This window comes from Accipiter gentilis, chromosome 4 (genome assembly GCF_929443795.1).
Source record: "Accipiter gentilis chromosome 4, bAccGen1.1, whole genome shotgun sequence".
In the NCBI taxonomy this organism is placed as follows: Eukaryota; Metazoa; Chordata; class Aves; order Accipitriformes; family Accipitridae; genus Astur; species Astur gentilis.
This window is the reverse complement of record NC_064883.1, coordinates 44315205-44341054: the sequence shown is the minus strand read 5'-3', so window position 1 is coordinate 44341054 and position 25850 is coordinate 44315205. Positions and strand designations below refer to the sequence as shown.

At 44.6% G+C, this 25850-nt stretch overlaps 1 protein-coding gene across 1 annotated transcript in view; it reads right to left on the bottom strand.

Moving 5' to 3' along the window:
- Window positions 1-3133: 3133 nt before the first annotated feature.
- LOC126037969 (vasoactive intestinal polypeptide receptor) overlaps window positions 3134-25850 on the bottom strand; it is a 112882-nt gene continuing 90165 nt past the window's right edge. Inside the window, exons 7-13 of the mRNA XM_049798946.1 lie at window positions 19288-19441; window positions 17123-17183; window positions 14665-14734; window positions 11566-11657; window positions 6557-6686; window positions 5122-5163; window positions 3134-3604 (exon numbers count right to left, since the gene is read on the bottom strand). Of these exons, the coding sequence (XP_049654903.1) occupies window positions 3413-3604; window positions 5122-5163; window positions 6557-6686; window positions 11566-11657; window positions 14665-14734; window positions 17123-17183; window positions 19288-19441 (741 nt within the window). The 3' untranslated portion in view covers window positions 3134-3412. The remainder of the gene's footprint in view (window positions 3605-5121; window positions 5164-6556; window positions 6687-11565; window positions 11658-14664; window positions 14735-17122; window positions 17184-19287; window positions 19442-25850) is intronic.

Below are 25850 nucleotides of genomic sequence, written 5' to 3'. Positions count from 1 at the left end.
TGCAGAATAGTCTGGTGGTGCATCTCAAGGGCTGCAGAAGGCCCTGTGGCGTCGGTAAATAGTCAGTCAAATTTTTCCCTGTCGTTTCTCTAAAAGGCAAGCCCATTCCTGCTGCCTTTGGTTTATGGTTGATGCTGGCACAGGTTAGCACAGGGCCAAAATGGAAAAGAAGCTGTAAATGCAAAGCAGAAGGTCCCTCCCGCAAATGGAGTTACAAGCACAGGGAGAGGAAAAGGAAGGTGAAGAACAACAGAGTGAAAATGCACAAGGTTTCTCACTGCTCATGGCTCACAGATATTGACCTTCTGCCCCAGCAAGGCTGTCTAAAACAGATGGGAAGGGTTTTCCTCACACCTCCCAAAGGAGGTCGCTGGCAACGGTGCTTCACTTATGCTCACCCACTCTCTGCTCAAACTCCTCCTTTGCTTACTTGGGATTTAAGTTCATATTAGGCACCACAGTGGACGCATTAAGATTAGGCAGCGCTCCTCTGCAGCCCACCCATTTTGTTGGGCATAAATAGCTACGATGACAGATAAAGAGGGTCAATGGCTTTGCAGCCTGATGAATCAAATCTTTCCCGGACCGATGTTGCTTCCAAACTCTGAATCAGTGAGAGGAAGCATTTCACGCCAAGGGGAACAACTTGGAAGGTAGGAGCGAGCTTTCCCTTGCTGCTTCTGGGTTTCCTTGCAGCTAGCCATTCACCTGGCAAAATGCAGAGCTAGGTCAAATCCTTGCTTTGAACCAAGCACAGGAGAAGAATTGGTGGTACTGGTGGGACTTCTCCAGCATCTTCTGTGTGAGTCCTAATCCAGGTCTGAAAGCTCTCACCAGAGCAGCACCAGCACGAAACACAAAGACGGTCCTTGCCTCCGAAAACCTCATGGAGATTTCAAAGGGAACCTTATTCCTGGGGTGTCAGGGCATAAGGGCTTCAGTGCAAGCAACATGGGGAAATTTTAAGCACACTCTTGGTTTCTCTGGATTTGGGGAATTAGAGAGCTGCTAAGAGAGGATTTTGATGATCTTATGGCACATCGGTGTTGGATTCTAACTGCTAATGATATGGTTGCAGTGTAACACAGCCATAACAAAGATGGCTTGCACCTGGCTGGCCTGGGATCTCATCAGCACTTTAATTCCAGGACCATGGAGCTCATTATGACTATCTTCACAATATCTACCTATCCTCTCAGGTTTTACAGGCTGGGTAGCCATGGCTACACTGTGACAGCATCTGAGCTAGCTCACTGAAACCCCATGACTGCATGTCTATGCTTCACGGCAGCTGCATCAGGGTATCTCATGCCCTTTATGGACTTCAGCCATGGAGGAATACTCTGGAAGCACGGAGCTCAGATGATAACAGGTATAGCTCTGGGGAAGGTTACAGCATGGAACAACTGCCCTCTCAGAACTGAGAAAGGAACTGGATGTCCAAATCTGCAAACTCTCCTCCTGGGCTCAGTGTCGTTTGTTTGTGGTGAATCACAGATGCTTAAGGCAAGCAAACAAGCAAGCAAAACAAACCCCAAACCCACCAAGTTAAAGATGCTTCTCTTCAATGAACTACGTTTCATTATGAAGAAAAAGAAGTCCAGGTGCTGTTAGATAAGGTGGATAAGTTTTGATCTCTGAACTCCAAAAGAGGAGCCCACCTTCCTTTCCACGTACATGCATTGGTGACCCAGCCTCTCCTTCATGAGGACAGCGCTACGACGTCTTATAGTAGGACGACAGCAGCCCAATTACTAAGTGTACACGTGAGCTGGGCAGGGATTTCCCAACCCCAGTGTAAAACTGGTGCAACCCCATTTGATGCAGTTGGGTTGGATACAAATGCGAGCATCCTCACCCTTGTCTTGCCTGTCTCCTGACTGAGTTTGGGGTTGCGGGGAAGGTCTCAAATGCAGGGCCTGGGAGCACGAGCTGCATATGAAGCTCTCTGAGCCGCCAGCCTGGCATGTCTGAGCAGGGTTTGGTTCCACACCTCTCCTTCGCCCCTCCGCCAAGAAAAGGAAAAGGAAAAAAATAACTATTCCCTTGATTTTAACAGGATCTATGTGCGTTCATCAAATAGGGATTGCCCCTATACGGAAACTAATAGGTCTTCAGAAAAGAGGTAAAATACACATGCACATCTTAAAGATCTAACAATGCCTTCATCATAGGATGAAAGCTCCTCGCAAAAGCTGAAGAAGAAATCAATTTAATGGCTCCTTCACTCCTTCCTGACTCCTGGAGTGCCAGTTACATGCTGAGACAACCTTGTTCTGATGAAAGCAATTCTGCTTGCTGCTGTGACGCTAATTTTTTCATCTGGAGAGTGGCTCCTTATGGCAGGTCTGATTCAATTAAGGATTACAGGGTTCTACATCTCCCTTTCCTGGCAGTGTGTGCTAAGCAAGTGCAAATGAATTACAGACCAATTGTTTTCCCCTGATCCCTGATGATCCTGGGTGCGTTAATGCACCAAGATCTATGGGCAAACTTAAAAAGAATGAAAAACGCAGCCGTGCTCTGCTTTTGGCATCTGTACCTGGTTTTTATACATGCAAATTGAGTTCCCTGTTCATCGAAAACATCCAAACAAAACACGATGTCATGAACACAGCGCAGAGAAGGGCACTCATGCTGTTCCTTCTCAGTGACCTGCTTTTCCAGAGGGCACCCAAGGGTGCTTGGAAAGCTTTTGCTAACAAGGAGGGTGGCCAATAAGCAGAACACCCTGCAGCACTGGGGCATCCTCTGAGGGGCTTTCCTGGTGCTGCAGCTTCGTCTTCACACGTGTAAAACCCAGAGGCAGGGGCCGTGTGCTGGCATCTCCCCTTCCCGCTCCTCTTCCTCTTGTCCCTTCTCCCTGTGTCCCCAAATCTCTCTTCGGTGCCTTATCACCACCTCTTATTAACAGGACTTTTGGCACATTCATATGTTTGGCTTTTTTTTTTTTTCTCTTCCCCCCCCCCCTGCTTCTTGGCTCCCTCTGTCCTTTACTGGCTCATTTTTAAAAAAGTGCAATGTATCTGTTTCAGAGATGCCGGTTCTGGTAAAGCCACCGAAGACTCGGGCTTTCCCCTCCCTTACTCCCTACTTCATTATTTATGACACATCAAGATCTCCCAGGCTCTCCTCAAGTGACCGGGACCTTTACTCATAGTTATCAACCCCTGAGGGCTTGAAACGTAAGAGTGAAAGGTCTGAAAAGAGGGAGAAGAAAAGTATTTCTCTGCCTCTTGGCTTGTCTGATCTTGTTCTGGACGCCAGTGGCTTTTCCAGTTTTGTGTCCTCTGTTGGCTCATGAGGAGCATGTCATTTCACAAGGATTTGTCATCGTATCGCTGATTCCTGGGGATCCTTCTGTCTCTCAGTTTCTCTCTTGGATGCTCAGTGCTCGGAGAGCATCTCCCCATCACACCAGAGAGAATTCGGCCTGGAAGCCAGAGCACCGGCGTGTCTTTGGTGAGCACTTGGTCAGCATGGAGATCTGGGTGCTGAAGTTGGTGCCGTTGCTGCCTAAGGAAGGGTGGTGATACTTCATGTCCGAGCCCAGGAACCGCTCCAGATGCCACCTCCGCCACTTTCGCTTGAGCTCAGCTTGGACCTAGGAAGAGGAAAGACAAGAAAGTCAGCGGAGAGGAGAATTTTCTGTTGTTCTGACTTGATTGTGTGAGCAGCCATAGGTGACCCACCTACCAAGGGGCCAAGAATTCTTTTATAAAGGTCACTAAACTCAACCTGGTCAGAACTTTTAGCCACATAGGAGACAGGTAACACTCTGGACAGTAAACTACTAGAGCAGAAATCCCTGAGCTTCACCAGAAAGGTGAGCACAGGGAATTTCTTATGTGACACTGTGAAGGTGCGAGACTACTTACTGTTAATGGCAACATATTCTATACTTTGTGATTATAATTAAGATTTTTTTTTTCCACTGCTGTGTTTTTGCCCAAATAAAAATGATTTAACTATAGCTTGTTTGTAAAGCTGTCAATACAGTTGTGCTTTTTTGACAGAAGCTAATTGTTCCTGCTCAGGGAGTTTACATCTGGTTTACACTGTCCAGATTCAAATCCTGAACAAATCTGGCCACCATCCCTGCCCCTCCTGCAGCCTTCCAGTCCAAATTTTTAGATAACAGTATAAATTAGATAAAACAGCTGTGTCTGAGGGTCTCTGGGATCAGCAAGCACAGGAACAGTACAATACCAGGATGCAAACCCCAGGACTGGAAACGTGGGAAAGGCAAGATCGATGCCTGTAAGGTAGAAACATGTTTACCTGGCACTGGTCTGTGCCTAACAAGTCACGTCAATGCCTGTATCAGTTTTGGATCATTAATAAGTTTGTGTGGTACTGGCCTGCTCTGCGAAGGCTTACTGGCAAAGGTCTCTGCTGGAGCTGGGCTATCTGCCCTGCAAGCCACTGCGTGATGTACACATGGCATCAGCGTGGCTGAAAGCAGCATCAGAGCTGTAAGGGAGCAAATTGTGATTCTGGACACTCTTCCTCTCCCTAGGAAGCTGGAACACAAACCCAGATCACAGCTGCTTCTTTCTTGTCCGTGCTCAGTTTATTGAGCTGAAAGCGCTCCAGCTGACAGCAGCTCCAAGTTTTTAGCTGCTCACACCTACTTGGTAGCCTTCGCGATACGGGTTTAATCAGTCTCTGCTGAATTTCTTACGGGCAGATGGAGCATGGTACAAAAATAACACTGCACTAACGAGCCTCCATCTTGGCAGTGGGCCTGATTCTGCGGAGGATTCATTGAGGCGCTAAGCATGACTAGGGCTTAGAAGATGGGCTTTATCCTTCCCTGCTGAAGGTGGTCCTTTTGGATCAGGGCTTATGCAAGAGTTCTGCTGATGCTGTCTGAGGAGTGAAGGACAGACTCAGCAGCAGCAACACTACAGCGTGCACAAAAGTCCTAACATGTTTATTAATTGTGCTGGAAACTGTCAGGCAAATGGTTGTCTTGTTTTTCTGGAGTGAAGTGATTTGACTTGGATGCTTCCCCCCAATATGGTAACGTCAGGAATGGGACACTTCTCGGTCCACTCTCCACAAGCACTCAATTTGCCTTAGCTGCAAATATTAACCAAACAATACTGTTGATCTTACCTCCCCATTGAGAAAACAGTACAGAACAGCCACCACAAATCCCTAGGGGAAAGGAGAGAACAGGCTTTTAGCACCTCTCAAACTCACTGCAGCCTTGGAGAAAGGACACGCTGCTGGGGGACTGCTAAGGTGCCCTTAGAAACCACTTGATTGAATTTTCCCTATGAAAGGAGCAGCAGAAGACTGGTTAAGGTACCTTGCAGCAGACACATGGATGTGAGTTCAAAGATTGCTCCAGGCCGGTGTTTAAAGCCATCAGGAGTCAGGTCAGCTCTAAGAGGGGCACTTGGTCATTCAAACTGGGGCATTAGAGGGAACTGGATGTGATACCAGACCCACCTTTCCTGCTTGGTCTTGTCAGCTGAAACTGGGGAGATCTAAACATGCTCGCTAGTACACATCAAGATCAGAATGATCTTAGATGTTGTATAGGGCTAAACTGTCCCTTTCCCATCTCCCCTGCAGTGACAGTTCATTTTTGAGAATCTCAGCTTTCACTGAAGAAAAACCCCCAAACTCATCCTAGCCCTTATGGTTGCAAATACTAAAGGCAAGGAATGACCGTAGATCCATTTATCTCTCAAAGGAGAGATGCCAGATGTGAAGTGATGGTGATGTAGACAGGGACGTTAACTCATTCACCACTGAACGAAGCATGCCACCGACGTGTGTATGGTACATGGTGACAGAGAGATCCTGCTTGCAGGCTGTGAGAACACAAAGTGGCTAGGGATGATTAATGCAGGGATGCAGTGGGATCAAATACATAAATAAATGCTTCTTTTCATGCAAGGGCAGGGCCAAGGTTAACAGCCCAACACTGGAACTGAGTGAAGTGTGTGGAGGGGTCTAGGAAGCAAACTTCATCACGGCTTCCTAAAGATTAATGCAGAGGACAGCCCCATTATCCATCCTCATGGGGAACGTGCCTCCTGTGCCAATGAAATGGAATCCTGCTTGAGCAGGATCTACAGGCAGGATTTGGCTTATTAACAGAGGAGAAAGTTCATGCAAGTCAACCGGTTGAAGATAGACTAGGCTCCTGGTAATGGCCAGAAAGACACTCCTCCCAAACGTGATTTATCTCATCTCACACCATGTCAGTAATGCTTAAACTGAACTGAGATGCTCATTTTTCTCCCTTGAGTACAAAAAAAGCATGGGGAGACTAACTTATAGAGTTACATTTTCTTTTCAGGTGCCTAAAATGAGAAGAGGCAATCTCCTTCTGGAATTCCAGGAGGCAAATCATAAAATTATCTTCCATCCTGGCCAACCTGGAGTGAGTAGCTTTTTCCTCAAAGGTATAAGAGCAGTACTGGGCATATCCAGGAAAAACCCAGCTCACATGTTTGCTTATTCTCTTGCCAAGCTTGTTACACTTTTCCCTGCTGACAGACCTGGTGACTGACTGGTGGCCCAAAGGGGGGCTTACCTGGAACGACCCAACCACGAGCTCAAAGACCAGCTTAACTTCTGCTTTGAAATTGTCGGGGAAGAAAGCAAACATGATGTAGTGAATGCCAAAGAGAGGGATCAGCAGCAAGGTAGACTTGGCCAGCCTCCTGTTGGAAAGACAAACATGAGTCATAAGGGGAGAAGGAAGAGGAGCTAAAGGGTGAGCTGATGAGAAATCCTGCAGCTGAGCCCTATGCAACCCTGAAACTTTAATTTGCTGCAGTACATATTTGCTGATGACCTGGATCAAGATGGTGTAGCCTGTGTCATGCATGTTAAGTGCCTTTGTTTGCCCTTAGGAGCTGTGATACAGGCTGCTTACCCTGAGGTCCTGGGAACCTCCAGCCTTTCAACAGCAGCCTTGAGCGAGGCAGCATCAGGAGGCTGCCGTTGCCCAGAGGGAAGAAATGTCTGGGGTACAGCGAAACAGAGGGTGTTGAGATAGCTCCTCACAGCCTAACCTCCCCAGGATCCCTCTGACGACCTGGGCTGGGATGCAATGACACGTGGAGGTGGACCCTCAGCTGGGCACAGTCACTGGACGGCAGTTCAGACTAACCAAGGACTGTGCTGGGAGCATTTCCACAGGCTTGCTTTCCTCCTCGTTAACAGCTCTCATATAAATATATACGTGCCTCCAGCTAAGGCAGAGTGATCAGCCCTAGATTATTTCTTCTCGGCCCGCAGATTGCAGATGGCTGGTGATTTCAGATGTGGTGACAACATAAAAAGTGACATCTTTATTCCTACTAACTTCAATGGAGGTATTTCTTTCTCCCTTCTCTCTTCTTCCCCTCCCACCGGAGATCTTTTTTCATCTCTACAAGCTAAATCATCATCTAGTGCTGTCTTTGTTTGCTTGGGATGTCTGAAAATTACAGCTTCTGGGAGACAAATGGTATGTTTAGCTCAGAATAATGACAGGCTATCGCACAATGAACGTCTCCAAAGGAGGGGGATGAACAATATTAGTGCTTAATGGCATCAGGCCGGGTAATCAGAGGTCTAATTAGGACGAGATGATAATTTATTAAATATAATCATTATTAAAACATAGCTGATGGAAATAAAATGAAATCAAGGGCCTAACGATGCTTATGGGGGTTGTGGCTCCCTTGGTCACCCACATCCTCCTGTGTCCCCCTCTCCCAGAGGCTTCTGAAGGAACTGAAGCTACGGCTGGGATGTTGGAAATACTTGTTCTTCCATCTGCAAACTTTTCACCTCCAAAGTCTCATCAGGCTCAGTCCCCTCAGATCATCTTCATTTATTTGCCATCTGCATAAGCCCACTGGGAAGTCTGCTGTGCCAGCTTTGTGCAGCTGATGCTCATCACTGCATCTCCCAGCAGACCTTTCCAGTTTTCCCTGGGCCTGGCCCAAAGACAGCTTGATATTAAGGCTGTGGTTGGAGGCTGCGATTCCCCAGGGACTACCTGCTGGCTGAAAGGCAGCTGGGTCCAACTCATTCCAGGCAAAATGAGTGCCTGTAGGAAGCTGAGGAATTGTCCAGGAATTTGCCTTTCCCACCACATGCCTCACTAGCAGGCACATCCCTGCTCATAATGAGTAGATCCAAAATCTGAGTTCTCTTGGCTATCTTGCTCTGCCAGAGGACTGTCACTGTCATTGGTGACCATCCGAGTACCATGTTCCTCGCTCTTAGAAGCAGGTCTGGCAGTGTGACCCGCACTAGTATGTCCCAGCCCTAATTCCCCTAGCTCCTGACATAAAAGAAAGGAACTCATTTTTTCTGAGCAGATCATAGTTCAGTAAATACCAATATTGGCTTTGCAGAGATGTCTCCTCTCTCCCCAGTCTTTCAGGAACAGTCAACCTAGAGGAGATCGATGCGATGCTACCTTTGTGTACCATATTCATAGACACTGCTTGCAACCTCCAACAGATTCAAAAATTTTATCTTATCATTGCAGACAACACTGGGGCCTCAGGTATAGCATTTTCCCTGCTGTCTGGACTGTGGCAATGAAAAACCATAAATGCCAAACCTTATGAGCCCCCTCCTCCAGTTTGCACAACACCCCAAACCAGGCTCTTGCTCCCAGCACTGAGCTTTTCCAGAATATTGAGGGATGTTTTAGATCTCAGTTTGGCTTCAAGGCAAAGGCCCAATGGTCTAGCCCTGTGCTATTTAAAAGACAACCCCCCACACCCCCCCAAATCACTGCAATGAGGAAAATCATCTTCCCTAGTCATAGTATAATTTTCCCCAGGTAGCTAAAGCCTGGCTGTGCAGCAGGCAGAACTGCTTGGGAGATTGTCCGAAGCTGGTTAAAGCTACCTGCTGGAAACCATGGTTTCTCAAAAAACTCATTACTTCCACTCCCGGAACAGGGTGCACTTCTTAGACCTATCCTCTCTGACAGATATACATGGTGACAGGTAATTTAGGGAAAACACATCTCCACTAGTCTGCACTGAACCTACTCCTCTCCTTGGGAGTGGGTAAGAATGAACCAACATTTTAGTCATGCTCCTTGAACACATAACGGAAAAGTTACCCAGAAAACTTTGATGATAATATTGATCTATGAACATGTACAGAATAGAAAGAGATTAATTTTGCTCAAGATTTCTGTTGCAGAAAACAACTTCTATTTGTCTGAAATATTGCCGTACCATTCTTGCACATGTCTTTGTCATTTCCAGAAAACTGTTTTGGGAGACTTGTTTTCATAGTTTCCAATACATTAAAGCCCAGTTCACTGTCTGTAGCGTTAATGAGTGAGTCAGCAGCATACCTGAACTTCCAGCCTGCAGCTAAATTGAAACCGGTTGGAATTGAACAATACTGTCAACATGTCAACATGTTATTTTTTTTATAAAATAAACAAGAGAAGGAGGGAGAAATGCAAATGAGAGAGCCCTGATGTTGTTAGTTTAAAACATATTTATCTCGGATTTGGCAGGAGGAACCCGCACATATTATTAACAGCAGTTTCTTCCTAAGATCTCTTGGGTCCTGCGGGCAAAACCCCTGAAGCTAGCAGCAGCATTTCAGGTAATAAGAGAATTACATGTAAAAGGATCCAGGTACCTACAATTGCAGATCACGTGCCTCCTGGCATTTTAAAAGGGTCTGGACCCCAGATGTCTCTACAGATAGCTGTCTAAACATTAAAAACTTAGGACCACATGAGAACTGCCCTTGGTGGGATGCAGCCTTCAGGTTCGGACACTTAATACTTATTTCCATAGGAAAGTGTGGTTTCTCATGGCCCACTGCAGTCAATACAGTCAATGGAGACTTCCAGATGCCCCAGAGAATCTGTCTGGTGGCCAGCTGCCGCTGTATAAGAGTACAAGACTCCCATAGGTCCTGGGTCCTACGTGCCAGGTGCAGGCAAGTATCTCAAATGTCCTAAAGCATCTCATATGGCTTGGACGCCTATAAGTGAGCAACTGATTCATGCCCTAATGGAACGGAGATGTTTTTCCAGGTGGAGATGGAAGGCGAGGAACCGTAGACGTGAAGATCATTTGAACTTCAGCAGTACCTCCTCTTTGGCAGGCCAGTGCGGGGAAGTCCGTGTTACTTACTGCCCGGCTATGCTACGTTTATTTACAAGGCAAAGAGAGCTTTCCTGGCAGCTCCCACTTCATTGGAAAATGTGAAGTAAAGAGCCCTGAACCGAAAGCTCAGCATGACCTCCGAAGTAATCTCGGCATAACCCTTCCGATGCGTGTTGGCAGCACTTATACTGAGATGAATGTGAGCCAACTGCTCCAGGCTGCTGCTTAGTACTAGAACATATTTCAATATGCTGATTTAATCTATGTACCTGGCCAAAGCTGTTGCAATCCTGGGGGTACAAAGATACAATGGCCAATTAGAGATACATGAAGGGAGGTGACAGAAAGTACGGGGTCTGGTAATGTTGGTGTGTTGTGATGACAGAAAAAGAGGTAATTGGCTTTGGCTGCTGCAGGGAGAAGTTAAGGTCAAATACTGGAATTTCCTTTCATAAATCTGAGAATTTCTCGAGGCAGACGAATGCATAATTTACCATCACTAGAGAGAAAGACTCAGTGTCATGGCTGGTCTTCAGGGTACCTAAGTGCAGAGCTCCCTCCGAAGACAGAGAAGATTTATGAACAGTGACCACATAGGCAGTGGACTTTTTTCTTTTCAGTTCTTTTCTAGGACTGTTTCTAGGAAACATTTAATAAATATCCAGGATATTTTAAATGCTGAGCCAGGCCAGTGGCAAGAGTCAAAAATAAGCTGGTCTGAACTTTTATTTTATTTGCACTGAAGCCAAAATAAATCCATGCAGATGGACAGATTTCTTGCACTCTTAAAATACGGCAGCTAAGATCAGTCTTGGCCACTGAGACAGATGCTGATCTCACTTGTATGTTGTTCATGATAAAAAGCCCCATTAAGGTCAACCTTATATCCCTGGAATAAAAGCATTACATCAAGCAAAGCTTCTGAGACAGTGCTACCTCTCATCAGTGAAGAGAAAGGCATTGAATTAATCCAATCTAGTTGAGGGGTCTGCTTTAGGATAAGGAAAATCTGCCACAGATTCAACTGACTGTACTCATTTTCTAGATCTCTCCTTTGAAAAAGGGAGCTGAGGGTATCTAGTTCAGAAAAAAAGCCCATATCCTGTGAACAGGAACTCTTTGTTTTCCATCAGGGTCCCTCTGCCTTCAGAATCCAATAAATATTGAATATACAAAGAAAAAAAGCTTATTTTTTTGTCCATGATCATTACTGTTGCTCTCACTTCTTCATCATTAATCCCAGGAGAAGGCCTTCTCACCTGTCTGTTCAAACTGACATAAAACATGCCCAGCTGTTTTAGCAACTGCTCCGTTACCTGATTTCTGATTGATTGGCTTTAATCAGTTAACAAATACTTGATTCTGATCCGTGCAGACAGATGCAATAACGAACTAACAGCCAAACAGGTTTCCCCAAAACCATATGATACAGTTGAAAAAGTCTAGGACTTACGAATACTGGCTGGTTTCATTGTGTCCAATGTCTGGGGAATGCAACTTCTGGACTAAGATACGGATGATGCAAATGAAGAGAATGAAGTTCACCTGTTGGGGTGGGGAGAAAGGAAACAGAGAGAGAAATTAAAAAATTAGTATTTTTCTCCGGTGAAAAGAGCCCATCACTAGAGGGGAATTCCTTTCACTGCAATACTTTTGCCATGGAGCAAGCTGTTGTTAAAAAGCCATGAGCAGAGAACCCCGCTCTGCGAGCACATAGTAAACCGACACAGGATGGCAGCCATCTTGGGCCTGACATCAGCCTGCTTGGGACTTTGTGTCATACATCCCAAGTATGATGATGTCAAACCCATAGAGCACAGCTATGCACGACGTCCTGCTGCGCGGGGGAGTGCCGACGACAGGGTGGGAAAAGAGCCGTGGGAGTTAGCGGAGCGACGGACGTCAAAGCCCTCGGGAGACGGTGACATGGGACCGGCTGCTGAGCATGTCAAAGACTGAGGCGGTGAGCCAAGGAAACCAAAACAAAACACAAAGCAGTATTCACTCAAGCAGGCCTCTACTCAATGCTATCGGGCAAGTCTTCTCCGGAGAGAAGCCGGAGACCTTGGATAGCAAGGGATAGACCTCACCGACACAGTGGAAAACATTCTCTCCTGGGACGTTAGACCAGAGGAGTCTAGCTAATATCTGGGTTTTAGATGGTGCTTTTCACTCAAAAAGTCTCAAGGTGCTCCACCAACACACTCAAGCAATGTTAACCTTATTTAATAGCAAAGGTGTAGAGCTAGGAATGGCAATTTCCTAGTGGCGTGTAGTAGATGGCATGAATTGAATGCAAATCTCCTTGCTTTTGAGGTCCTATCCATTGAATCATGCTGTTTTCATGCAAGGTATACAATAGAAAAGCGATGACAGATTTCTGCGGGCTTAGTTTAGTTTTAGTTTGGCGCACAACCTCTTTCTTGATCCTTTCATGGTTAGCGAATGCACAAATGATTCTGATTTTTAGCGACTCAACAGCTGGAAGGGATTGTGTTAACCAGCCAATCTGATTTCCTGCAAAAACAGATTGTAAAATTTCCTCCAGCAATTCCTACATTTATCTCAACAACAGGTGAATAAAGTAGACTGAAGCACATCTCTCAATTAGACACTCACTCTTTTTTTCAAAGGCTGTGAGTGATTGGAAATTAATTGTATTTCTTGGTTATGATGCATTGCTTAATCACTTTTTATCTATCCAATGCCATTTATAATGGTTTCTGTTCATATTTATTTGCTTATAAAAGTGGTTTGCATCTGACTTGGTGGCAAGCAAAATTTATCAGTTCAAACCAGTATTATCTAGACCAATTACTCTAATGAGCATTGATAGCACACGAGCTGCAGCACTGAAGGTAAGATCAGGGCAGTTAAATACTGACTGTGTTGGCTCGTAGTGGTCAAGAGCAAACATGGACACGGGGCAGTGGTGAGTCAGGTGGAGTGTGACTTACAGGGTTAGTACAGCCTTAGCATTGCATGATAGAAGATACGGTTATCAGGCTACTGAAGAAGTTGCTTATTTTTCAACCTAGAGTACAATGAAAGGCACCTGATCTGTTCCCAGTGTTTAATACCTAATATATCATATATATGTTATATATCTTATATAACTTATGTATCTTAAATACATATATTTCTTCCTTCTATTGAGTTCTATGCTTTATTCCCATGGACATGGAGGAAATGTTGCATTCCTCCCTGAAGAAACTTGCTGTTCATCAGATAGCAGTTATCATGCCCTTCCTTTGTGACAGATTTATATGATATCTGAGGAAGGAAAATCAGAAATTGCTGGGTAAATTTTGTCTGGCAATGAGGAAATGATTTATTGGCCAAAAGAAAATACAGACTCATTGATCTGAGGAGAATAGGGTGTATTTCTTGACCAAAAGTTTATCTCGGGAAAGGGAAAATACTATCTATAGCTTTCTATGATGATATAAATATTTTGAGATGTGTCATCTAAGTATTGTATTTCTTTTCAGTGAGGTGAACAGAGTAAGATGTAATTATTCAAACTGTTTCAGTTTGGAATCCTTGTATGACAAATACTACAGAAAAAAAGTCTTCTTGTAAAGGTCATAATGTACATGGAATAAGAAGAATGTATGTCTAAGAAAAGATTTCTGTTTAAAGGAGATATATTTGGTTTGATTTCTGTTGCATTTTTTTTCTTCCTTTCCCACATACTTGACTTCATTTAAGAAAACTCAAAGCTAAGTTTAACTCAGGTTCATTTGATTTTAACTTTTGGCTTGATACCTGACAGAGAAAACATGTAATATTCAACAAGGCTGAAAGGACTCAAGAGTTCCTCAGAAGCGTCATGGTTTCTGTGGTCAGAATTGATCATATCCAGAGAAGTAAGAAGTCAAGCACTTCTGTTGATTTATCTGGAAAGTAGCCAAGCTTCTCAAGAACTTACTTTAAAAACACACAGCTGGAATCCAACTTTGTGCTGGACGCTATAACAAGAGGCAAATATCTGCAGGAATTCATCTAACCTCTTCTTACCGAGGTAGAAATTTATGGTAGGACTCATCCCATTTTAATTTACAGTGTTGACATCTACAACTGAACAAGTCATCCTGGGCTCCGCATATGGTCAGCTCAGAGAAACAAAATCATTCATGGCACAATTAATCTGATCTAATTTAGACATCCACTGATTCATTAGACAAGATGAGCCTTTCCTGGATCTCTAACCATGTTCCTCAACCTCCACTGGCTACACACACCCATGGCTACCGCACCAGAGTGCCCAGGGTGACTAGCTGAGATGGAGGTGGTCAAAGTTAAATCAAATGAGATCCACCTTGGTTGTTTAGTCAGTCAAACTCTTCCCATGGTCAATGCTTAGTGGTAAAGATGCTTATCCGGAAGGTGAACTTCATCACCCTAAGACAGACACTCAGTATACAGTGGGATTTTATCTGTCAGTGCATTTTCCATGGACATTTAACAGAACACTTCTCAACACCCCCTGGCCCCCATGCTTTAGTATTAAAGATGGCTTTGCAGCCAGCAGAATGTGCTGATACTTTACCAAAATAGACACCAAAATAGGAGTTTTAATGATCCACCAGAATGGGGATTCCACTACTTCCTCCCAGCACCTAAAAAGAAACAAAACCAGACTTAAAACATCAAGCAAAGCGAGCAAGGAGCTATGTAACCTTCCCAGGTACTTGGTTTCCCTAAGTGCTACAGGTAGCTATGCTAGGTTATGTGAAGAGGGCTAAACCTGGCTTGCATGAACTGGGAAGGGCTAAAAACTTGCTCTGCAGTGGCTTTGAGCACTGGTAGGTACCCGTTGCCCCAGATATAACGCTCTGAGCTCTTCGCTCCTTGGTAATGGAATGGGCTGGAGGATGTTATGTCAGGGTGAGTGTGGGGGAGGATGGCGATTCACTTAATTTCTCCTACACTGAGGTCTGCTACAAGGAAATGCTATCGAAATCACGGATTCATGAAGCCTCCAATGCTATCCACTATCATGGATGAGGGTTTTGTTAAGCACAGAGCAATTGGCACCATCAGAAACAAAACCAACCATGCCCTTCTGAAAAAGCTGATAGACAGCCTATGGTGGGATTAGTCCGACTAAATCTAGCCAGCTGCATCTGAGCGACGGACCTAGTCAGAAACGTCCATAGGGTCCAGGGCGTGATTTATTTCACCCTGAAGTCAGAATGGTCTGCAAACCACACCACTCACCTACGTCATCTGGAACTATATTTTAAAGCCAACAAGGAAATGACAGAATAGGAATGATGTGGAAAGGACTAATATTGCTTGGGACACATTCATCTGGAGACGTCACAAGAGTCAGGTGATAGAAGGTGCATTTTTAGCAGAGCATTAATGAAAATTGGTCTGCATTCATGTAGAAATAGATTAGTGGAACCTACTGTAGACAATTTCACCTGGATTCAGCTCATCTAATTAAAAATGTTGACAGCGCAGGTAACAGTAGAGGAAGAGAGGCACATTTAGGGCACAGATCCTGAGACCTATTCTAGGCATCAATTTTAGGATGAAAAGAATTGTACTCTGTGGACTACACTGACTAAATCTCCACTAGCTATAAAAGGACACTAGAACAAATTGCTCACATACAGATGCTTATATTTAGTCAGGTGCATGTTGCCCTTTCATTTAGAATTAAAGTGGCCCTAATTATGTCTAGTGTACTTCATTTTTAAAATAAATTCAGGCACTCTGAATAAAGGTCACTTTAATTTGGAGTTAGAATGTTTAAATAGAGGCTTAATGTTGTTTAACCAATCTTACATAATTAGGTTTTATTTAATCTGGATTATTTTCCTGTAATTTTTCTCTGTAGGTAATTTTAGTATGCAAAAAAAAAGATATATATTGTGTGTTATTAGCATATCCTGTAAATTCACACACTGTTTTATTTAGCACAAAAATGTAGAGCTTTAAAGCCTCCAGAAAATGCAAAGAAGTTCTGTATTTTTATTAAGAACTGCTGGAGCTGAGTGGGAATATATAGTAAGAAGAATTGGTATTCAGACTGGTTAAATCCTTTGGTCTCTATCTCATTGTAGAGGCTATTTATTAACAGAGTAAATAAGGTCAGTTTTATGCAGATAGAGTGAAACCATAAAAGAAGTCAGTAGCCCTCAGGAAATGTGTTAGCATGACTATAAATCAAAAAAGCAATGAGAAATCTGAGCTGCTTCTCTTACTGAAATAAGGACAAATCAGGACACAGTTGGAGAGGGAGAATGCATAGGAGAAAATGGAGTTAACCGTATGCTGCAAATGCAAGAAGCAAGGGCATGCACAGTGAGTACATAATAAGCACCTGATTCTGTAACTCTCCGGAGTGTTTTCTCATAAAAGCCTTTCCAATTACTATAGTTTGACTGCTTGAGTAAAAGCATGAAGGAGGATTGCAGGATCAGATCCTATTTACTTGCATATATCCTTGGAAAGCTCTGATATTTGCCTCATTTACTTAGCTGTATTCTATCTGCTTCTTACATAAAATATCAAAGGCTGCTGCTAGGTTAAAGAGGATGAAGAACAGACACTAAGATCTGCCTGGGGAAAAAGAAAAAAAGAGGTTTTAGACTTTTTCTGTGGGAGAGCTAATGGGTGTGTTTACTAAGTATCTGCTGCATAAGCATATTTAGGGTCAATTCTGCAGGATGCAAAGCTCTGCTCTGAGCACAGGGCAGCTGCACAGCCGGGATCTTTGTTATACACAGGATCACAGGGCCAAATGCGACCAGCAGGGTCTGCTCACAAATTCCCTGCAAATATCCTGACCAAGGGATTGGGAAACAAAGAGGGTGAGTGACCGGCCTACGTTGACATAAACTTTGTGTCTTCAGGGAGACCTTGGAGCATTTCCCGGTTCATGGTGGCTCTGGGGTTAGAGCGGGATGGCTGGGTTACTAGAACTGCAAGGGCTTTCTTTGGAGATAAAGGAAAGAAGAATTATAAAGGAAAGATAATTGAGTCCACAGGCTTACCCGACATCGAAAAAGTAAATCCTGACAATGGTCCAAGCAGTGATAAACACGGAAGGGGCACCTGACAAGAGAAGAGATGGTGTCACTGTCAGAAATCATTATCAACGTTTTCAGGGCTGTTCTCCCCCGCTCTCCATCTCTCCCGAGTGACCGAGGCGATGCCTTCCCTCAAGAGTGGGCAAATCCTTCACGTTTTCAATGCTCACATGCCAAACAAGCAACACGTTGCCTTTCCCAGTGGCCGTGTAAGACGAGTTTCCCGTAACGGCTCCCTAGCAGACTTATCTTCCTGCTGCAGTGCCTACGAAAAAACTTCTGCTGGTGAAAAAAAAAGGAATAGGAATCACTTTAGACATCTACAGTGTAGACACCTGTATCTAAGCCAGTCACCACAGGCTCTCTTTAGCATCCATGGGGAGAAATATGTACTTCTAACACACAGGTCATCTAAGCTACTTTAAATGTTTGCTTTAGGACAAGAAATATGCCCTTGGACTCCCATGACTGTATTGCCTGGATCTCCACTGACTCTAAGGGGAGTCTGGAGGGACAAATTCATGTGTAGATGTCTGTAGTTGGCCAGATGAACCTGCCTCTGCTCCTCACTCCATGATGTTCTGCCTGACTAAGGTGGTCTTGTTCCATCCTTGTGGCACCTCTTTTCCTGTCTCTTGCCTTTGATAAGATTTACATTGGAAATGCTCCGCAAAGGACACGTCGCTTTGTTCTGCATTAGTCACAGTGTTGTGTATTGTTTATTACTAGTGATTAGCAAGTGCGATGGTTATAAAACCAGTAAGAACTGTAATGAGTGTATCCAAATTATTAATTCCTGCATGATCCATTTCTGATCCATCACTGATGTTTTTGCAAATGATGGATGATTGAAAGGCCAAAAGATCCTTCAAGCACCTGTCATTTTCTTGAATTGCCCTTCCTCACTCAAGCAACCTCAGAATACATTACGAGTGCAAGAGATTTCCTTTGATTTAAAATCATTAGCTTCATATGTTTTTCTTTAAAATCCGCCAGCTCTACTGTGCTGAAAAAAGGATATCTATGCACAAGGCAGGTTTAAAGAAGGTCTGACCTGATTAACTGCATCTGAAGCAAGGCCTGCTAACATCATCTCTTCTTATGCTTACAGCACGCAGAATTGTCTCTCTTCTGCAGTGTGAACCCAAGCGTAACTCCTGTCACTTTCGATGGAAGTTACTCCACGGCTAACTGATCAAATCCTGAGTCCAGGCATACCCCTGTACATGACACAATTCTATTTTTTTCTTTCCTTTTCAAGATTCTTCCCCGCTCTAATTATTTCTCAGTTTCAGCTATCAAGAGCATGCAATAGAAAGCCATTTTGCTTACTTATACATAAATCTTCAGCTAAATGGCTTAAAGGGGAAAAGAGATCTCTGTTTCCTCTTTGGAGAAAGGAGAGAAGTTGATCTGGTAGGATTAATTTGCATAAGTTAGCAATTCAGCTCTGAGTTACTTTGTGAAGAGTTTAATTCTATTTCCCTTGGCATTTTTCTTATTTTATTTTATTTTATTTTATTTTATTTTATTTTGGTTTTTTTTTGTTTTGTTTTGTTTTGTTTTATTTTATGTGTTTGAGACTAGATTCACACTAAAGCTGGAGAAATCACGAATGCAGTAAGCACAAGGTTATCAGCATTAGCACACAGATGATGGGGTCTCAGGATAGCTAGCTGGCCTGAATTCAGTAAGACAAGGAGACACTGACACTGCAGTGTCTGGTTATGTCTAGGAGTCAGTCCTGCTTTGCTGGGATCCATCCTTACAGTTTAAGGTCAATGCACAATGTCAATTTTGGGATCCCAGTCAGGATCAAAGGACTAAATGACTATAAAGGTGACGAGGTGTTTCAGGCCCACAGTCCTTAAAGACACTGAGGTGCTCGACTATCAATTAACCTAGCACAAACAAGTTCTTAAATACCTTTGAAGATTTAGGCTAATGCTGTTAAACCCCTCTGGCTATCACTTGGTCTTGCTCATGGTTGCACTAACAACTCTTGGCAGCAAGGTAACATGGATACGACATCTCTGCCCGGTCTGAGCCCCTAGGTTTGTGGATTAATTTGCTGTTAAAAATGCCTGTCGGGATCACGGGTTGGCATTCAGTTTTGAGAAGATGCGTACCCCAGCCAATCAAGATGTACCACCAGAAGTACTTCCTCTCTGAAAAGAAGGAGATGACCAACAGCGTGTGAAGATACAACCCCTCCACCAGGAGCCAGAAGAAGTTGGCCATGACGCAGTACTGGAAGAAAACCATCATGGCTTTGCAGCCTACCTGGAAGAGAAGAAACAAACAGTGGTGAACTGCAGCGTGTTTCATAGTAAACACACTGACTTACCAGTAAACCTTGCTCTGCAGGTATCTTTGGGATTGCTTTTTGCAGCACCTGAAGCCCTTATGGAATGAACTCTGTGATAAAAAGCCAAAAGCCCTACCGACCTTGCTTGGGGTGGACAAGCTTGACACACGTTAACCCCCGCATGGAGAGTGCAGCGTGCATCCTTGAGAAAGCCAGCTCAGGTCTGGATGCCATTTGACTGTGTGAGCCTGGAGATGCACTCCAGCTTGGAAACCCTGCTGAGAAGTGACAAACTGATACGCTGGACCATGATCGCTCCCAGCGTGGTGCTGCTTTCTGTGGGTGTTGGATGTACATCCGAGGGAAGCTGGTTTAGTGGTGGAAAGGGTACCAGAAGGTCCTGCTCTGATGTGCAGTCACCAGCCTCTCTGCCAGGCGTGGGGTCATGGAGCAAACTGTTGCACTGGTTCAGAAGAACCCTCCAAAAAAGGTGCTACTTTGAACTGAGACCAACTCAGCCACTGGTTTCTGGTACGGCCAACGCACAATTGGTTCATCGTGATGGAAGTGATCTGCACTGGAGAGTAAACAAGAATGGGTGGGAATTTCTCACGCTAATTTTGGCACTAAAGTCAGCATCTCGAGGAATGGTACTCTGAGGGACTTGGGCATCATGGTTCCCCCATCATTCTCTGTGGGGCTGCCTGCTAGCATTACCTGGCTCCCTAAACTCAAAGAAATGAAGCCTCTGACTTGAACAAACTGAATCCCCAGGATAAAAAAAAAAAAAAAAAAAAAAAAAAAAGTCTGTTAATTAGCCTTTGAAAGCAAAATGCAATTGTAATCACTCCATGGCCTGGGAGATACTGCAAAAACTCAAAGAGATTGAGACAGGGGTTTGAAGAAAGCCAAGTCTACGAAGAATTGTGAATACTCAGGAGAAGAAGGACTGGGATATATATTTTTAAAATAAAGAAAAGGATAAGAAGGAGAAGCAGGGTAAACACAGGATAAACACAGGTAAACAGGATAAGAAGGAGAGCAGGGACAGATTTGATTGCATTGGAAGAGGAGAGATTTGAAAAGGGAAGCAGGATTATTTTTCTTTCAGAAATGAATAATTAAACACAGTAACTTGCTGCATGAAGATTTCACTGCAGCACAGGTAATGGGAACAGTCACCTTAAAACGAAAAAAAAAAGGAAGTTTCTCTCTGATGCTTAGGAACCAAGCCCACTGCAAAACACCTGAACGTAGAAATCAGCTGCCCAAAGAAGTATGTCAGCTCCGGCCATTGCCCCAGCATTGGACCCATCAGGTCCAGCTGCAGCTTTACAGGACATCGTTGGTTGCATCATTACACACATCCACGCTGTCGAAGCATCCTTGAGATGTTGATTTGGCAACAGCCTTGCTGCCTTTGGTGAGTCTGCTTGGGTAATACCCTGCACTTACTGGGGCAAGAGCATGAGACTGGCTGCTAGCCCTCTTTGGTTAGTGGCTCTTCCCTGGTGCTCTGCATGTGCAATATGTTGAATTTAGAGTAATAATTGATTTGCACCAGTGACAAGCTCACACTTCCCCCTCTCCCCACTCCCTTCTCCTGCTGAGAACAGTTGCTATGAAACACACTGGTTAAAAAGAGAAGTGTGGAAAGTGTTTTCTCGATGCCACATGTTTTAGAGAGGGACTTGTCCCCACCGATCGCTCAAAATTAATTCAACCCTCCCCTAGCACCCGCCAGTATGTCACACTGGGGACCCTCATGGGCTCCTGCTAATCAATTTATATGCACATCAGCTCCCTCCTGTGAGGCAGATGGCATAAGCAGAGACTTGCTGCGGGGTGGTGATGAGGGAAGGTGGAGGCAGTTAACTCCCAGGGAGGGAAGATGACACAGAGCTGAGTTGACAAGGGCTGGGGATGCAGCAGCGTCTTCCCTATGGCATCCCTATGCTCTTTGTTTCTCCCTGCTATTGTGTGCATATGGCTGCGTGACATCGGCACACCTCATTTCTTTTGCCCAAAGCTCGAGCGCCTGCTTGGCGTGGCTGCAGCCGGCGGGGATTTGTTGGTGTGAGCGTACTCAGCCCTGTTGGGGCTACTGAATTTGTCTATGGTTTCACTCTATCAGTATTCGGCCCTAACGCAGCAGCTCACAGGTGAGACGCAAGGTGTAAGGGAGCAGTTTTGATGCATCTCGACCACGTGCTTTGGATTTGCTTTGGGGGTTGAACATTGGGGAATCCTTTCTGGGTGGCTGCATTGAAGTTATGGCAGAGGCATGAGGCTGGAGCACATCACAAGGAACTGCAAAACTTTACGGCACCAGGAAAGGCTGCTCACAAAAAGCTCGTGTGTTTGCCGCTTAACAGAGGCTCTCAGGCAGGGATCCCCAGCCTGAGTTTGCAGAGCTACTGCCGTCACAGAAAAAAAGCTGTGTTGAACTCAGGCTGTGGCAGCAGAAGCCCCAGATCTGGGTGCCCAAATCCATCACCACTTCTCCCAGTATTGGCAACCATTGCTTTTGTGGTCGTCTCTGCCCCTACCTCCTTCCCTAACGTGGTGGTGGCTTGTCACAGACCTGAGATGGATCACGCGCGTGGGCAGCAGTAGGGTTTTGGTAACTTCTTCTCTGGGGGATCTGTAGCAGATCAGTTCTTTGTTCCATGCTGAGGGATATTTGGCTATTTCAGCAGGTGCTAACACCCCACGCATTTTTTGTTTTACCTGAAGAAAAGATATTTTTATGCATAATTTTGAGCACCCAGCAATAATGTACTGCAGCCACAGATCCCCTACGGCATGGGGGTGTCTTGCACTGGAACAGATCTGGGTGCACTGTCCTGTCTTAAATATTAAATCATGGTATTTTCCTGCTACCTGGGCTTCTTGATACTGTTGCCTAAGCTGGGGAAGTTTAAAACAGACCAGATACTTCTATGAGAGATGCAGTTTCACTGTTGACTGTAGTGTTCTTCCACTGAATCCTCTTTGACAGCCAACTCGGCAACATGTTTGGAAAACAGCCCGTCCTGGCTTTTGAGAGAGCTTAGTACATGGCAGCACTTGGTAATGGGTCTCTACCTTCCTGATCGATTGGATTCAGCCTCAGAATGGCTGTTATAATGCTGGGAAATAAAAACCACATTTATATAAGATGCTTTACCCTTTAGATGACAGACACTAGGCAGAGATGAGCTATTACATCTCACAGAAGACTTTTTTCATAAAGAGCAGACCTCACGATGTGTCAGTGTTGAAAGACTAACACCGGCTATGTTTAGAAAAGACATTTTCAGCAGGAAACACAGCATTACAGCACTGCTTTTTTCTAGTCTCTCCCCTTCCACTATCTCATTTACAACAGTTTATTTCCCTCTCTTTCTTCAGGGATCTTGTCCTGCTCATGTCCACATGAGGTGTTGCAGTGAGATGGTCTTCCTTGGCTTTGCAGATGGCAAATCTATCCAAGTAGATCCTCTCTGCTTCCCCTCTTGGGGACTGCATTAGACATGGGCCCTTTACTTTTCCAATGAAGGCCAGTGACTCACCACTGAGACAGATTCTGTCTCCAGCCAGTGAAGCACAGAAACCTCTTCAACCCCAGCAAACACTTTTGTGCTTCGCTTTAAATTCCTCATAATCAATAAGAAAATTTAGTCTTGATTATTGTAGAAGTTCACTTGAGGATGAGATGAGGCATGTCTTAGACCTACTGTACGGGCCAACCCTTCCTTGCCTTAGTGTGCCCAACAACCTATGCTGTACACATCTACATTTACGACTGTTTGATTGAGGACTTTCTGAAAAGGAGACACTGTGCAAGAGTCAGCTGCTTAAAAGTAGACTACTAGTCTCATTTTAGGCACTGCCAAGTATTGTGTTGGTCTTCCAGCTGTTTCTCCAGAAGCACAGGGATTTCCTGTGCAGACCTTTGGGATATTCGCAGAGATTTTAAGGAGTATGAGATGCCCGTGCTCAGATGGCAGAAGTCTGCCCTTTATGGAGAATCCTTGCTGAAATAGGCAGACATGGAGAAAAAAGTACATATTGCACTGTACTACTGCCCTGAAAGGCTGGTTTCTTCAAATGTAAACAAAGCTTTAAAATAATTCCTATTATTTTGTATTTTAGATGGATATTCACACCTGTATGAAGTGCATGCAAAATACTATCTTGCTGGTCATGGAGTGTTTAGCATCCCCTGAACACGTGTGAATGCCTACCTTCTGGATAGGAACCAGGCCTATGGCTCTCAAAGAAATGACTTCATTTCCAAATGAGCAGCTTTTATTGCCCTCTGAGACAGAGCTGCCCTGAGCATACACATATTTATTGCCTAACAAGGCAATAGAGAAGGGCAGAAGACACCGCATTTGCTTTGAAAGAGAAGGGTACTTACTTCCTGCAGTCATTTTAGGGCAAATATTTAATGAGCTTTTGATACTTAGGAATGTACACTGTCCTTTCAATAAGGAGATGGATGATTAGGAACAAAGCACGTTGTTGGTTAGAAAGTTGGTGTGGTGTTGAAATGTGCTTAGATGAGAAGCTGGGCAAGAATTCTAGGATGTCAATAGTGGGTCAAGTTCAGAGCTTTATGGCATGGTGGGAAAAGCAACAGAGCTACCCGCAGCCACCATGCAGCACAGCATACGTCTGCTACAGCTGCTGTGAGAAACACAGCCCACTTTGTCAGACCATAGGAAGAATGCACTCAAATGCAACCAGACTTTCTGAGAAAGAGGCAAAGAGAAGGGATGTAAGGGTGGGAAAAACAAGACTGAGCAATAACGCTACCAGGCTTCTTCCCTGTGCCTAGCAGCACCTTATATTTTCAAATAATGTTAGCCCCGACAAAAACATCTTTCTCCTAAAACTGATGTAGTGACCAGCTGACCGTCCCAGAAAAATGCAGTTCAGGTGCTGGAGGCAGTAATTAACTCAGAGGTGAATCTGTCCTTATATTAAATACACATACGGCATACTCCTCAGTGATAATAATTCGGCTCAAGGTACCCCTGCTCATTAATAACTGCTAAGGATTGTCAGTCTTGACCAGCTGCTGAATTCCTCTAGCTCAATATAAGCATCTTAGATGGACAGGAGTTGGTCTGAGGTTTTGAGGGAGGTAGACACACATAACCAACACACGTGCATGCATCAGCCTCCTGTAAATGCAACAAAACTCTAAAAAAAAGTTTAAATAACTCCACAGTAACACTGCAGCGCATCACAGAGCATCACTGCACTAACACAAGTCTCTCTGGTCTTCTTTATTGGGGATATGGCGTGTGTTACACGATTAGGACTTGGGTCAAAGAAGGATTTAGATCAAAGAAGTATAAAGGGGCACTTGAGTGATTGATCATATTCCCACCCGACCCACCGTAGCTGGCCTGGGAATACATTGCGATGTAAACAGGCTGCCTGAGTCTCCTCGCCCCAGTCGAGGGAATCCCAATCCCAGACCCCTGACCTGTCCCTCCCTGTGCATGACCGCTCCTGTACATGGATGTGACCCCTGTGTAGACCCTGTATTTCCCCCTTGTACCCTTAAACTCTGTGGCTTCCTGTGGTGTGGAAGGTTTGTGGCAGGGCACCAAGACATAATTACATCATCTTAAAGTTATATTTAAGACATTGTAGGCAATGCTGCAGCTCCTGGTATTATTGATGAAGTTGCGACAGTGCCTTCAGCCCAGTTCCCGGTGCCTTCGGCAAATGCTTGGGCTCAGATTTGTCACAATCAAACATGAAACCTGGAGGCCTCAAAATCCCCTTTATGGTACTTAGGTCCTTGTACCTGGGCTACCACCACGGATGCAGGAAGAAGAGATTTACACAGAGATTTCTGCAGGCCTCTTCAACAGAAGAGAGATGAAAACTCATTTTCTCAGTGACAGGTTTATCCAGCACTGTTTTTTTTATGTTGCCCAGAAGACATGACCTATCTGAAGGGCTAGTGGCTGAGTGACTCATGCTGAATTTGCCCATAGAAACAGCTGGTCTTCTCCCCAGCCTGGTCAAGGAGGCTTCCTTGATCTTATTTAAAAGCTTTTGATAGATCCCACTCATAATCCTGTTGCTGGGGCACACCTGGAAGATGGGGTAGCACTGAGCAAGCACCACCTGCTTTGGAAATGCTGAAATTAAGATCTTCAAGCACAGGGACTGACCTAAACCTACGTCTCCGTAATTATAATGCCATTTTAGACACTCATCTCATAAGTCTGCCTTAAGACGTATTCTTATAAGGAGTAAGACTTATTTCTTACAAGGTTGGTTACTATTCGAGAGAAAAAAATGTTGATTGGAGGAGTGGATATACTGTACTGGTCTAGGTATTACTGCCTCTGTTAAGAAAGGAAGGGTGAGGAT